The 16321-nt window shown below is 29.7% G+C and overlaps 1 protein-coding gene across 4 annotated transcripts; it reads left to right on the top strand.

Annotated features, from left to right (window-relative positions):
- Positions 1 to 10894: 10894 nt before the first annotated feature.
- Positions 10895 to 14990, top strand: LOC107894985 (uncharacterized). Of its 4 annotated transcripts, none has more exons than XM_016820151.2 (5): positions 10895 to 11256; positions 12721 to 12799; positions 12959 to 13896; positions 13986 to 14446; positions 14543 to 14990. In XM_016820151.2, exons 2-5 carry the CDS (start codon positions 12790 to 12792, stop codon positions 14649 to 14651), a joined length of 1518 nt encoding a protein of 505 aa, XP_016675640.1. In that variant the 5' UTR covers positions 10895 to 11256; positions 12721 to 12789; the 3' UTR covers positions 14652 to 14990. The 4 variants fall into 4 exon arrangements, with proteins under 4 accessions (XP_016675640.1, XP_016675638.1, XP_016675641.1 ...); XM_016820149.2 differs by lacking the exon at positions 10895 to 11256 and adding an exon at positions 11369 to 11776; XM_016820152.2 differs by lacking the exon at positions 10895 to 11256 and adding an exon at positions 11369 to 11708.
- Positions 14991 to 16321: the final 1331 nt, after the last annotated feature.

Consider the following 16321-nt stretch of genomic DNA (forward strand, 5'->3'; position numbering starts at 1 on the left):
TATTTAAAATTAAACAAATAAAAATAATTGAAGCGATATTAATAATTTTCCTTAATAAAAACAATGATCATGTGCAAATATACAATTTGTTGAGTTTATAAAAATTAACAAAAAAAAAGAGAAAACTATATAATATCCATGACAAAAAAACTATCTAATATCAATAAAACTTATAAAAATTCTCAAATTTTTATAAAAGATAAAAAATTAAATATTTTATTCCAAAATTTCGAAAATAAAATTTCTAAAATAATTATTTAAACATTTTTACAATTCAAAAAATTGATTTAAATGATTTTAAATTTTGTTTTCTAGTTTTGAAATTATTTATTAATTTATTATTTTTTATGAATTTTCTATTTTTATAAAATTATGTAACTCTTAATTATTTTTTATATTTTTAAACTTCAGCTAATTAACATTATAAGTTGTTTCAGTTCTGTATTCATCTACCGTTCTTTTACGGCACGTTTGGTTCACTGTAATGAAATAGAGCTATAATTGAATAGAGCTGTAATGGAATAGAGCTGTAACCAGTAATTCAATTGTTTGGTTGAATGGAATGGAATAGAGCTGTAATAGAATTCTTGTGTTTGGTTGAATGGAATGATGTTGTAATAGCATAAGAAAAAAGGCTAAAATGACCAAAGTACCCTTAACAGAATTTTGGTTGGTAGATGATTATTGTTATTAAATTTTAATAAGATTATTGTTAAATATATTTTAATAAAAATAAAAATAAATAATTTAATCATATTTTAACATAATTATTATTAAATACAATTTAATAAAATAATATATATTTTAATAACATTATTAATATAATTATTAATAATATTTATTAATAATTTTAATATAAAATTATTAATAATATTTAATAATAATTTTAATATAAAATTATTATTAAGAACATTTCAATGCCTAATATATTTGTTTTAATCTAGCCTTTCACCTGTTGTCTTAGGTCACAATTGCTAATATAAAAAAATGAGTTTAGCATATCATATGATTATTGTTATTATTATTAAATTTTAATAAAATTATTATTAAAAATAATTTAATAAAAAATAATAAATAATTTAATCATATTTTAACATGATTATTACTAAATATAATTTAATAAAATAATATATAATTTAATAAAATTCTTAATATAATTATTATTATATGAATTAAAAATTTATAATATATAATAGTATAAAAATAATATATAATCTACTTTATTATTTTTAAACTGCACTACATAATGTGCTAAAATATCATAAGTGAAACAAATAATTTGATTATTCTACAATAAAAAGTAAAATATAAGAAGTAATAAATAACTTGAGAATCATATTTCACATTATTCTACAATAAAAAGTAAAATATAAGAAGTAATAAATAACTTGAGAATCATATTTCACATCCAAACATAATATTCATAAATTAACAAAAAGTGACATGATTTCATTAGTTTATGTCATAATCCATATGTTATAAAATTTTACAACCTCAAAAAGTTACAACATTGTAATGACATTCTATCATGTCATTATACCATCAAACTATTACAAACACGAAAAGTTACCAAAATATCATCAACACAACTATGATTTTTTAATGGTCAGCAAGAAATCTTCTGACCCATCCCAATCGCACAGAAGAAGGTAAACTAAAGAAAATGAGCATTTGCGTTGGATGATCTGGAATTTTGCTCAATGCGCGATAGCGCTCATCATCAGTTAAACCTTCTACTTCACATAATGTTGGATATAATTTTAGAGAACTTTCTTGAAGTGTCATTTCTGACCTTTGTTGAATTAGCACCTCGGAGGCAATACTCCTACTGATTTCAACGTCAACGGTCTCGATCTTTTCCGCTAATAAAGTGGTAGCATCATTAAATGAAGTAGATGAAATATGATCACTTGCATCAGAAGTCTTTTTCTTCTTCTTTGAAAATGTGGAATCACCTTGGTTTATAGCTGGTTGTTGTTGTGTGCCTGAAAGATCCATGTCATCCAAAGAAACATCAGCTTCGCATCCATGGAAATCATTTCTTTCTTCATGAGTATTTGTAGTAGCTATATCCTTAGCATCTATTTCTTCAATAATATCAGCGGCTGTTTAAGCATCTTCCCCAGTGGCTCGATCTTTTGCGTAGATGGCTGTAAGTTGGTCATAATAATAGAAACTACGATGTTTGAATTGAGCGGCTTCTTTATGACTCTGAAAAAAAGAAGAATTCATATTAGATATAAGTTTGGTCAAATTAAGATAATAAAGACTTGAAATAATTCTTACATTTATATATGAGTTCCACACCGCATCTTCAGCAACAACAAGCTGCCTATGCTCATCCCAACCAAAACCGCTATTGTTTTTTCCGCTGAGCATGTCATAAATGATTGACCAATCCCTTTTCAATGTCCTAATCCTCGATTCAAGATTAGGTTTAGCCTTCAACTTGGCATCGGGTAAAACTTTTTCTAACATTTTTTCCAACTCATTTAAATAACTGGCTTTAAATCCCGTATCAGCATTAAAGGTTCCAACATTGTGCAAGTTGACCATACAGGCAACCAACGCAGCATCTTCTTCTGGAAGCCATTTCCTTTTGGTTCCTCGAGAATTTTGGGAAGAAACACTTGCTTGTGAAAAACCTGACATAATTATCTTAAGGAAAAAAAACTAAACATAAGTTCAATATTATGAATCAAAAAGTGAACACTTTATAAAATTATAACACATGATGAATCAATACAAAATAATTTATAATTCAACAAGTCTAGTACAATACAAAAAAATAATTCAAACACCACCAAAGTTTCATAAACTAGATTCATGAAATAACATAAACAAATTAACATTTACTACTTTTACCCTAAACCTAACTAATTTCTAGATGCTTGCCATTCATCGAACATTTGGTTGGCTAGTTCCATCCTCCAAGTAGCCCATGCATCTGATGGATGAATATTTACGATATTCGGATCATCATCTATCACATTACTAGGTAATCCTTCTCCCAACTCTGCTTCAATAGGATCAAGACTCATATAGGTTCGAATAAAATTATGGAGCAAACAACAGGCAATAATAATTCTATTGTGCACCCTCATAGGATAAAACGATGGACTCCTAAGTATTCCCCATCTAAGTTTTAATAACCCAAAGCATCTTTCAATAACATTACGCGCTGAAGCATGTTTCATATTGAAAAATTCTTCCGGAGTACTTGGCTGGTAACCCTGACGCCACTCATTCAAATGATATCTTTGTCCTCTAAAAGGTGCAAGAAATCCCTCACAATTTGTGTATCCAGCATCAACTAGATAATAACAACCTATAAAAAAAACTATTTGTCATGATTAATTTCCCAAAAAAGTATGATCTTAAAGATTTATTCAAAGTCCTCTAATTTTGCACTTTACCATGAGGAACTTTTAATCCATGTCTCCTACTAATGGCATCTCGAAGAACCCTTCCATCAGCAACAGAACCTTCCCAACCAGGAAGAGCATAAACAAAATGCATATCAGGTGTACAAACACCTAACATATTTGTTGCTATGTCACCTTTTCGCGTTTGATATCTAGGTTTATCAACTGTTGGAACCCTAATCTTGATGTGGGTTCCATCTAAAGCACCTAAACAATTATACATCACATGTATAAAACCTCGAGTTAGGATACTATATTTAAATCAAACTCAACTAAATTATGTAGGAGCTATATATAGAACTCACTCCAATACCTTGAACCATTTCCACCTTGGGTCTGTAGAATTAGCTGTAATTGGCTCCGCCTTTTTAAATAGCACATCTTGTAAGCGTATGACAACATTTAAAACATTGTGAAATGATCTACTAACGGTTTCCCCAGACCTATTAAAGTGATGCTTGATAACTCGATTTTTAAGATGATGAGAAATGATATGTAAAAACATTGCCACTTGCTCATCAATAAGCATGTTCCTTGACGACTTCAATCCCCCTAAAGTTTGTAACATCTCACATAGTTTAAAAAAGGTAGTTCTATTCATCCTAACTTGTTCAATACAGGTCTCGTCACTAGCATATACAAGTCTTTTCACATAATCTCGTTTTGCATAAAAATCTAAAATATAGGATCTAATCCTTGGTCTATAAGTATGTAGGCTATGGATGGCACCCAATGTAAGTAAGAACCAACTCACAACTGTACACAGTTGCAACCATATTGTCAATGCAAGACCAATTCTTTTACGCCTCACACTTTGTACTATTAAAGGCAGACGAGCCATTACTGCAAGATATTAAAGTGTTACATATCTTCAAATCATAGTAAAAAGGTCACATTTCTTCAATACTAATTTCAATAAAAGTAAAACAAAATCAAAGAATTTAATTGATTAAAGAACTTACAGTAGTTTAGTGAGTACAAGAAGCTCAACTGTGAGTGGAGGAAGCAATCAAGCAAGCCAAATAAGAAAAGGAAGTAATAACGCACTGTCAAAGAAAAATGAACAATATAGATTTATCAAATTTCATTCAACAAAATCAACTCTTTGTTTAGCAAATAATAATATCTTGAACATTAAAAGAGAAATTAATAATGAACATCTAATCTTGAAATACATTCACATCCAAATTACATAATTTCAAACTTTGATTTTTAAAATCATTACTATTATTTGAAGGGTTGATTAATTCGTATTCATCCATAAACTAGATTCCAACTTACCGGTACAATTTAATTTAATGTGGTTTAACAAAGTAGTATTAGTCTCAACATTGTGATAATTGATTTGCTATAAGAATTTCGAGGGTTATTTTTATTTTTAATAAGATGTAACCGCTGAAGACTAAAATTGAGATTATACCAAAATATATAACTTTATTTTCTTTACCTAAAATTGAGACATGAAAGGATGTAATCCTTGAAAATGTACAATTGTAAGAAAAGTAAATATAGTCCATACATATTGGTAAGAAAGGTCAAAGTCAAAGATTATCTCAACAAGAAAGTATAATATGAAGCTTTTACAAAGTATATTAGTAAAAGTTCGAATACAAAATTCTCATCATACCATCAATCATATAGAGTGTTTTATTTCGCAGTTCAAGATCCTCAATTCCTATAAAGTGTTTTATTTCACAGTTCATATTGAGCTGACAAGCATTGTAAATATTTATTATTCTTTAAAAAAAAAGCCTTTATCTCCTCACTTATAATTTCAGCCATGGGACCATTCAAATACCATAATACAAATATATTACCCTTTCTCATAGGTTTAATTATAGAAATTATATAAATATATTATATTTAATTTTTTAATATGATAACAAATAATAGTTTAATTTTTTTAATGAGATTTAATAGAAAATAAACTTATGTTGACATACATGTATCAGTTTTAACCGTAAAAATAATAAAATTTTTAATAAAATGATTAATTTACAATTTAATCTAACATGTAAAAATTAATTTATTTATTTTTTAAATAAAAAATAAAATAAAATCCGATTATTAATATGACATCTTTTATAATATTTTTACCATTCATTTCCCTCTCATTTTTACTTGTTTTAAAAAGAATAAAAACAATTGACCAATCTCAAAGTAACTTTGTAAGTGTAAGAATCAAGACAGTCAAAGTTTGTACAGACTTCACTCTCAGCCCACCACTTGTTTGAAGGTTGTTTCTTCCACTTTTAATGACCCTAAAAATATAACAGGTTAAGTTGTTCTGTTAAATTAATTCGTATAATGATTTTCCCTAGAAAATTCGTATAAGATGAATATGAATTCGTATAATGATGTACCCTAAAAAGAACAAACTTTCCCCTAATGATTTTCCCTAGAAAATTCAAGGCAAAAATAGTCAATTCCATCAACTTAAAGACAATCCCCTAAAAAAGAGAACATGCTAACACCATATAAGTATAAATAGTCATGCTAGGAGGAGCATCGACCGCCGGGGAGCAGTTAAAGAAACCATGTGGCTGCATTGCAGATACCAATGGTTAACTTCTACATCACGCTTCTGTCAACCAAGCTGTAAACTTACTATGTTGTGAACTGAACAGTTACTAACGCTGCTAAAGAGAAAAGTGAACTGAACAGGCTTGAAATGCATGATCCGGACTTGCGCTCCTCTTCTAAGAGTTGGGATACATACGAAAGCACAAATACTAGAATTTGAGCAGGCTGTCTACGTCAAGCATTTTGTTTAACATGCAAGCCTACCACAATAGCGATTTGTGTCTAAAGGGGACAATGTGTAGACAACATCTTCAAAAAAAACAGACGATGGACAACTTTCCGAGTCCATAATAAGATCCTATATATCACATGTCGGTAACTAAAAGCTAGTAAATCAAAAGCAATAAACTTGTATGAGATGGAGTAACCTTTAACTTTGATATCGTTATGAAAATGATGAATTAACAGAAAAGGAAAGAGAATGTTAATATATTCTATTATGATGAAGCAATTAAGTGATGCAAAGAGTGAATGTTATTAGGATGAGTGTATACCGTAAACATAAAACCAATGCGATCAACTAGTTAAGAGAAATAGGAACCAATCAGGCAATCCAGAAATGGACAAGAATTTTTTTTAATAATAACTGAATATGGATCATTCTACCACTCCAAATATAAAATAATAAGTTCAAATTTTAAGTTTTTGTAGCAACACTTACCAAAATATTTTAACAAGATTGGTTATGGAACATATCTTAAGCGAAAAGAAAAGGAACCATCATTAAAATGACCTTAACTCTTGAATTTTATCATAGTTACTTGGAAATTTAATTAAAGTAGACCAGCAATTACATCACTACTAGATGAAATTACAACTGAATTTCTAGCTGATGAAAAGATAAAATAATGGATAAAAAGGTACGGACAGGGCATGAGGGCTAAGCCATCCCTAGGCATATGCCAGAGCTGCTCTCAGTTCCCTTGTTCCCAACTAACTAAATCATACAAAAAAACAAAGCTAGAAGGGCTTTAGCTATCACCATTAAATATAACAAGACCACACCTCTCTACTTGCATCTCCAATCAGATGCAAATCTGCCCTTGGAAACGCGTGAGGGTTGTAATAGCTGGAAAACAAAGAAGATTATGCAGCGCTAAGCTATATCAATGTTTCATGCGGTACAAGAAGATTATATGGATTATGGAGGCTTAAGAATCTTCTAATAATATTAATTATTATAAACACTAACAAAAAAATATTTTTTTTTAGGTTCTCAACTTCTTAGCAGGTTAATCGTAATGCATAATTGCATATCTTCTACAGATAATATGTTTTCTTATCAGAACTGGGTAATCGACTTATGGCAGAATCAAAATGTAGACTTTACATGCAGTATAGAAGAGAGGAAAAAAGGCACAAAAATCGGCAGAAATATGCATCTATAATTGAAATAACTTAATCTCATGGCAGAATCAAAATCGATTTATGTATGCCAAGCCATATAGAGATTATGATACAGAAAAAAAGAGAGGAAGCCAACAGATGAGAATCATCATGTTCACACAATAGATAATCCAGAAATAGAAAAGAATGAAGGGACGTGCTTGGGCTTCGAAACGCTGATTTTTTTACCGATTTGAGTGAGATCGTTGAGATACTCTACAAGGTTCTGCCATTGTTTCTTTCGATGAATCAGTAAGGAAGAAACTCGTTTAATCATAAAACTAAAATGAAAAGGCAAAAATGAAGATGATATGAAGGAAGCAGAAGCAAAAATGTTTACCTGGCCTAGGATGAGGGGGAGGAATGCCGGAGTCGAAGGGTACGTGAAATGGCTGTCGATTGAGAGTGTTTTTGAGGTGAAGTTTTGGTAAGGCAAAATAGGGTTCCTTAAGCAACGATTAGCTAAACGGTGATGGGGGAAGGGAATAAAAATCCCTAAAAATCTCTATTTAAGCCCGGAATGGAATACCCCCGTAATAGGGTATTCCATTGAACCAAACGTTGGTTTATGTGGGGCTGCAGAATAGGGTGGTAATAGGCATGTAATGGCATAGCCATTACATCCAACCAAACATGCCCTTAGGCTTTTCAATAGTAGAAGGACTAACTCATATCATTTAATTTAAAATGGACTAAATTGTTTATAGCCTAATAAATTATTAAAAGAAATAGTAAATCTCATCATTAATTGTCTTATTTATTTATTTTTTAAAAGTATAAAAATTAAATTGTTTTGTTAATTTTGAGAGAACTAAAATAATTCTACCCTTATAGTATATATTTAACAAAAAAAAACTTATGAAAATTTGTTTCAAAAAATATTCCATCTTATTAATAAATTATTTAGAAATAATTCAAAGAAGTTCTTAAAATGATTTTAAAATTTTATTAATTTTTATATTTATTAAAATTATTTTATATATTTTTTTAATTTTCCATTTTTAAAATTTAAATTTTAACCAAGAATGGGCTTGATGTTTTTCACACCTATATTTATTTATTTTTTCACCAAATCTTTCTTTAGAAATATAAATGGTCAATGTGACATTCTAATATCCTTATTTACCTTTATTTACTTATTTCTTAATTTGATAGTATAAAATTAAGTTATACCGGACTATTTTACTAAAAAAAAGCTCATTTCTAACTTTATTTATGAAAATGGGTTACTCAAAACTTTATTTATCAGAATGGGCTAAAAAATAAAAAACGCACCTATGTGGGAAGCGTTTTAAGGGGAAATTTCAGAAAAACACGCTGATGGGGACACGTTTTACCCCATGTCAACAAAAACGCGTTGGCATGGGTATGCTTTTGCCCATGCTCAAACTAAATTTTTAAAAAAAGATCATTTTTTAAAAATATTATAAAAATAAACTAATTTTTTAAAAATTATAAAGACCTAAAGTAGCAACACTATTTTTTTTAATTTTAAGATGTAAGCAATTAATATGGAAATAAAACTTACAAAACAAATCTTTATATAGACTCAAAGTCTCATTTCACTTATTTTATTAAACAATATGGGATATGAGATATGTGTATATATAGAGCCATAAATAGGTTTGCAATTTATTCCTATACAATGTGGGATTCCTTCCTTTTTTAACTAATAACATAATATTAAAGGCTACACTATATTTTTAAATTTTTTTTACAAAACAGTTTCTATTTTTTATATTTTGTTAACATTTTCTCATATTATAAAATTATCTTTCGAGATCTTTAATCTTGTTGCATTTTAGAATTGTTAGCATATACAAAAGGACTATAAAAAAAAAGAACAAATTGCACGTATAAAATTTGTACATACAGTAATTTTCTATTCAATTTTAAATGTTTGAAGTTTCTAATTTTTAAAATAATTTTCTATTATTTCAATTTAGAAGTTATACGTTTAATTTTTTATTGTTTATTTTATGTTACGTTATGAATGTTTGATTAATAAATAACTGGTGAGTATTTGGTACTTAAATAGTATATTATTGATATCTCTTTTTTTAAATATTTATTTTTTTAATATTTTACTATACTCATAAATTTTTATAATCCTAATTTTAATTTAATTTTCATCACCTAATGAATGCTAATAAATTTATTTTAAATGTATTTTAACTAGATAGATAATCTATTTAAAAATAGTATATAATTATGTTAAATAAGTTTCTTTTATAGAAATATATAATATACATAAAATATAATAATTATTTTTCATATTTTTATATCTAAATTAAATTACATTAGTAGTCACTTAACTACGATTTTTTGGCTATTGAATTATGAAAACTTACAAAATGATCACTCATTTAGTAATTTTTTAAATATTTTACCATACTTATTTTATATTTTATAATTTTTTTACTTGTGGAGTTTAAAAATTGTATTTATAATGTAACAAATATTAACTTTTTGTAAAAAAAAAATTAAACTCTATAAGTAAACAAATATAAAATATAGTGTAGCCTTTAATTTTATGTTATTAGTTAAAAGGGGAAGAAATCCTACATTATCTAAGAACAAGTTGTAAACCTATTAATGAGTCTATATATACATATATCTCACATCCTACATTGCTTAAAAAAAAAAGAGAAATAAGACTTTGGTCTATATAAAGATCTGTCAGCAAAAATAAAATAGTGTTACCACTTTGGGTCTTTGTAAAGGCTTATTTTCGTAAATTTTCAAAAAAATTATCTATTTTTATAATATTTTTAAAAAATGACATTTTTTTTAAAATTTAATTTGAGCACAAACAAAAGTACGCTTACATCAGCGCATTTTTCTAAAATTCTTCCTTAAAATGCTTTCATGTAGGTACATTTTGATTTTTTTTAGCCCATTATGGTAAATAAAGTTTATAGGCTTTTTTTAGTAAAATATTCATTATCTTGTTTAATTTAAAATCACAAAATTGCTCCTCAAATATATAACTATTATCGTTATCACTTGTTACTATTTTTTTTTCTATATCTGGGGAGGTTAATGAGATTAATTGGGATACAACTTAGGCTTTTATGTTTATAAATAATGTTATTATATGATTTTTTTTTCGTATCGTTTGTACTAATTGAATTTTTTTCTCTTTTATAATTTATTTTAATGAAATAATTTTGAATGTAAAATCTAAAATTGGTCATAAAATAGATTTAGATATAAAGTATGTTTTTTTGCTTGTCAATGGGTATCGATCTAATGTACTAATCATCAAATTATTACTTAGAACTTGTTAACCGAAATTTTTAAAAAAAATTTAATCTAGTAACTTAAATAAAAAAATTTCAAATAATTTAATAATTTAAAATTTAATCATATATATTTTGAAACTTTTGGAAGATAGGAATAAAAATGTAAACTTAGATAACCTGGGTGTGTATATTTTTAAAAAATTAAAATTAAAAGTCAACGTAAATATAATTAAGGGGTAGATGTAAACCCGATTCAACGTCTGATCCATAGGTTGTAAAATGAAAAGTGAAAACCGTTGTCGATGATTAGTTCTCAAAGGAAGAGAGGGTCTGACTCGCAAAAAGTGGGGAGGATGAAAGTAGCCAGGGGTGGGGTACCTAACAAACCTACACGTGCACGCGATATCACCGTCATCATCATCATCTTCACTCTATTCCCACTTCCACTTTAACCTTCCCTTTTTTTTTTGTTAGCCCTCTGCTGTTTTCGATACTAAATAGCTTCTCCGGCGAAAAACAATATCAACTTAACCATTTTGACTTTGAGGAACAGAGCTAAGATTCTTGTCAGGTTCGAAAAAAACGAAGTCAAAAGGGAAAAAGAGAGAAAAAAAAAGGTAATGGTTTTTTTCCTTGTATTTGTAGTTGTTGCTGTTTGGTTGGAAAGAAAATTTGTTTTTTTTTTTAAATCCTGAGAAAGTGAACAGGTAAAGTGGTGTTATCAGTTTGGTTAATTTAGTTCTACAAATGGGAATGGGGAAAGTGAAGGAATGATGTTGGAGTCTCTCAGGCAAAAACCCAAATCCATTAAAATAATAATAAATATTGAGAGTGTTTGGTTCTCTCAGCCATTAATAACAGATAGTAGCTGTGGAGTTTTAATCTTTCGATAATTACAACTCACTCATTTCTTCATTAATTTACAATATTCCTCTGTTTTAAAACCCCCAAACCTTCTTCAAACTTGGGGTTTTTTTAAGCTTTGCTTTTAAAGCTTCTAAATGAAAAGATTGTTTCTTTATTATTTGCTTTGCTTCCTTTGAAGAGTGAAGACCCCAAAACTCCATAGGTTCTCCCTTTTCTCTAACCTTTATGCAGTGAAATATTGATGAAATTTTTATGTTCTGAATCATAAAGGTACAGCTACTATCATTTATTTTAATATATTTTCTTGAATGATTGTTTCTCTCTTTTGGGTTTTTGTATTTGTTGGGATCTGTTTCAGATCTCTGATATTCTCTCCTTTTGTTTTTTACTGCATCTTTTTCATCTATTTGATTTAAACCAATCTGTGATTTTTTTTCCTCTATAAATAATTGCTGTGGATTAGATCTAGTTAAAGGTATAAACACAACAGATGGCAGCTTTTGTTGGAAAAAAAAAAGGGGAAAAGGGTTCCTTTTGGGGTTTGAAAATCAATTTTAAACTTCATGTAAGCTTTTCAAAAAAGTTAAAAACTTTTCTCTCGTCTTTTTGTACATAAAACAGAAGATTCCCCATAGTGAAAAGGAAGTTTTTTTTTTTATCATGGAGCAATCTCTTGGTAACTATTTTTGTTGTATATAATTGGATAATTAGATTTTTGGTTTAGGAAAATTACTGTGGTTTGGATATTTAGGGCTCTGTTTTTGGTGCCTATAATTGGATAATTGTTGGTTTCTTCAAGCTAATAAATGAGCTTGGACTTAGGTTCTACTAATCTGGTTTAGATTACTTCAATCTCTGTTATCATATTGCCTTTGTTTCTTTTTAATGGATTTCTGTTTTAATCTTTGAATATCAGTTAGTTTTAGGGTTAAGACCGCTTGGTTCTTACAGATGTATTTCTTTTTCGATTTTCATGTATTTCAGTGTTTGAAAGCATTCATGAAAAAATAAAGGATGGTTTTCTTTGTCAGTAATTTAGCTGGAGAATATTTATGACATGGTGGTTTCAATTGATCCTATCAGCTGCTTCGTCTTAGCGAGTTTTTCATCGAACAATTTTATTTTTAATGTCTGCTGGTAGCTGTTTCTGTTTTCTCTTTGTAGGAAACTTCAAGTTCGTTACTGACCTAACTTGTCCTGCATTTCATGTGCAGAGTAGCTCTCCAACGCCTTTGGTGTATGGCTGAAGACATTGTGATCCGAGGCCAAAATCTATTTGAAACATGAAACTTGGTAATAACCCCATCTCTATTTTCGTTCTCTTTCATCTCTGCCTCTCTGTCTGTCTCTCCCGTACATATTTTCATCTTTCAGATGTTATTCTGCCAACTATATTTAGTCATTTATATACGAAGAATTTGGTGTTTATAGGATGTTTTTATGATCTTGCAGATAATGAACAAGTGATTTGCCATTCAACTATAGGCTACAAGAATGATTCGAAGCCTTATTCCTTCTTAGTTGACACTAAGCCTTTTGAGAACAAAGAAAAGTCTTCAGATGCTACTGAACTGAGCACAGATGATACTGTGAAGGAAAATCAGAATGGGGTCATGCATGATATAAAGAGCGATGAACTGGATTCAGATTTCTCAATATATTCGGAGAATACACGAGATGAATGGACAGCTTCTGAACTTGATTGTTCCAACAGTGTACACGACTTTTCTAATGGTAATGAAAAGGAGGTCCGAGATATTGTGACATTTAACTCTCATTCTTCAAAGAATATGGATTCATTTCAGGACTCGGTTTTTTATTTGGACAAAAGTGTAATGGATTGTGAATTGCCTGAATTGGTAGTTTGTTATAAAGAGAGTACATATCATGTTGTCAAGGACATTTGTATTGATGAGGGAGTTCCGACACAAGACATGTTCTTGTTTGAAAGCAGTGTGGACGAGAAGAGCGAGTGCAACTTTTCGTATCCCAAAAAGGATCAAGATAATGAACTGATGAAAGAAATGTCGGAGACTGATATACCCATGCAAAACATTTCCTTTTCTCTGGAAGAAAATCAATCTGGGAAGGATATTGACAACGACTGTGGCTCTAACAAAAAACTCAACGCTGATACACATATGCAAGATATTGCCTTATCTCTAGAAGAAAACAAGTCTAACAAGGGAATTCCGAATGAATGGGATCCTAGGGATTTGCTGGTGACAAGGGACATGAAGGATGATGCAATGGAAATGATGTCAAATGAGGGCTCCAAAGAGTTGTTTATCCTAGGAGACATACTTTCATTGCCTGAATTGACCACACTGAAATCTGAAGCCATGTCTCCTGATTGCAAAAGTGACAGAAATGAACAACAGTCCTTTGAGGTAAAAAGATCTAGTTCAAAGTTAATAAAATATCAATTTACCATATCGAAACTCCTTGTAATAACATTATGGATTCACTGTATACGCAGAACTCAAGTAAAAAGGAAGTGATAGTGGCTTCTGAGGTTGAAGATTCAAACAACCTAATTCTTTCTGCTCCTGCTTTGGCCTCCACAGCCGAAGGATCGGACAGTGGGAAAGGGGAAGCTACCCCAATCAGTCCTGCTCCGGCCTCTGCTTCTTTGGAAGCAACTAGCAGTGGCCTTGTCAATGAAACTGGAAGCATCACATTTGACTCCAGATCTTCTGCAACAACAAGCGGCAAAGGTTCTAGCGAGCCTCTCGAGACTGGAAGAACATCCAAACTTGAAGAGACAGCTGATCAACCTTTTTCAAGCAATCTTCAAAGCGGAAACGGGGAGTCTAGTTTCTCTGCTGCAGGGCCCTTAACAGGTCTAATAAGCTACTCTGGACCGATAACATATTCAGGCAATCTCTCTCTTAGATCAGATAGCAGCACGACAAGCACTCGTTCCTTTGCCTTTCCGATGTAATTTACTGCCAAATCATTTTGTTACTTGCACTTGTTCTATCGTATTCATAACCAACCATTAGCTGTTTATTCTCTGTTTTCCTCCATATACAGATTGCAGTCCGAATGGAATAGTAGTCCGGTAAGAATGGCAAAAGCTGACCAGAGACAGTATCGGAGGCATCGGGGATGGAGGCAGGGCTTTCTTTGCTGTAGATTCTGAAAAAAAGTTCTATATTATGCATGGGTTATACAAATTTATTATTTTTGCATATCAAATACAACATCCCCTTCTTCCCTCGCTTGGCGTGTAATAATGTGCAGTAGGTTTAGAGTGTCTTCTTGGTGCTTAAGAGTTTTTATCATGCAAATTGAGCTGTAAGCAAAGCAATATGCTGTAATTTTCATGTATCATTGTAGTATTTTCTTTTTCGTTTTCACGTTCTTGCTCATAATATCAACTTATAACAGATAAAGAGAGATCATTCTTCTTTGTCGTTTTTCTACTGTTGTTACGATTTTTGTTTTCCGATCAATTGAATTAAGGATAAATTTCAGTTCATTTCTTTAGTACATTTTTTACATGAAAAATCTCCTTTAATAACTTAGCAAACAACTGCATCCTTGTCCAAAATATGAGTTTAGAGTAGAAGAAAATTGAAAAGTAAGAAAACAGGAAGGGTAAAAAAATATAAAATTTCTTTCCTAGGTGTACTTGGGAAAAGGAAAAGGAAAAGGAAATTACTTTTTTCTTTCTATCTATTATTCTATTTTGTTTGATAAGAGTTGAAAAATGAAGAGTTCTTTCATTTTATTTCTTCTTGGAAGTATTGATTAAGATGGAAAAAGATCATCCCTTCCATTTTTTCTTTCAACTAAGTTTACTTAAAAATATATTTTCATTCCATTTTTCCACTCATTCCTTCATTTTTCTACTTTTCCACCCAACTAGCAATTGCAGAATTTGCACTCCAAGAATCACGCTTAATCCATCGAGGTCTTGATTCGATCTGTCTATCTGTGGAGGCCGGTTAAGTGAGCTCCCTTTTAAGTAACTTTAACCAAGTAAGTTTTTTTTTTTTTTGTTCCAATAGTGTAAATTCCTTATCGGAGTTAATTTATTAGATTTTAAAGTTTGACTCAACAATTTCAGCAAGACTGAAATGTTACCCAAAGAGTTAGTGCATTAGCAAATTCATAGGCTTCGACTCTTGTAACCTTTATGCATAAACAAAAGGTTATACATTTATTCAAATAATGTGTAATGGCTCTCTTTATTTACAACAGCTATAAGCAACAAGCAAAGATTGTAGCAGTCTTGTAAAGTTTGCACCTTGTGATTGTCATTACTCATTGTGAACGAGAATGAGTGAATCCCCGTATATTCTCCACCTCAAATCAAACTTTCCGAGTGAAGTATTATTTTAGATTTTCTTACTTCATCCTTCATCATCTTTACATTTACTCTCCTTTCTCCTTCCTTCAGCTTTTTTTTTTTTTTTGAAGATTTCCATTAATGGTACAAGTATTTGAAAGCAATTAGATTGCTAACTCGATACTCCATAGCTAATTTTCTTTTTTGCGAGATGGTAAGAGCCTCAATCAAAGCTCTATATCCTCCCACAACCTAGTTATTAAAATCTCAATTTGAAAATTATGATTTAGTGTAAAATATTTGAATTTAGATTTAAAAATTCAAATTCTTTGAATAACAAATAAAAAAATTGGACTTTAATACAGGTAAATCCAAGTCCAATTTTATAATACTTAAATTTCAGATTTTAAAATTTATTTTAAAACTTAAAATTTTTTAAATCCAATATTGATTAAAAAATAACAACTTTTTTGTTCTCTCTTCTTTTATAATACCTTCAAAATCCAAATAATAAATAA

Source organism: Gossypium hirsutum, chromosome A13 (genome assembly GCF_007990345.1).
Source record: "Gossypium hirsutum isolate 1008001.06 chromosome A13, Gossypium_hirsutum_v2.1, whole genome shotgun sequence".
Lineage (NCBI taxonomy): Eukaryota > Viridiplantae > Streptophyta > Magnoliopsida > Malvales > Malvaceae > Gossypium > Gossypium hirsutum.

Coding starts and splice junctions, on each gene's coding strand:
- LOC107894985 (XM_016820151.2), top strand. Junction 13,897..13,985: donor ATGAACAACAGTCCTTTGAG/GTAAAAAGATCT, acceptor CTGTATACGCAG/AACTCAAGTAAAAAGGAAGT. Junction 14,447..14,542: donor CGTTCCTTTGCCTTTCCGAT/GTAATTTACTGC, acceptor CTCCATATACAG/ATTGCAGTCCGAATGGAATA.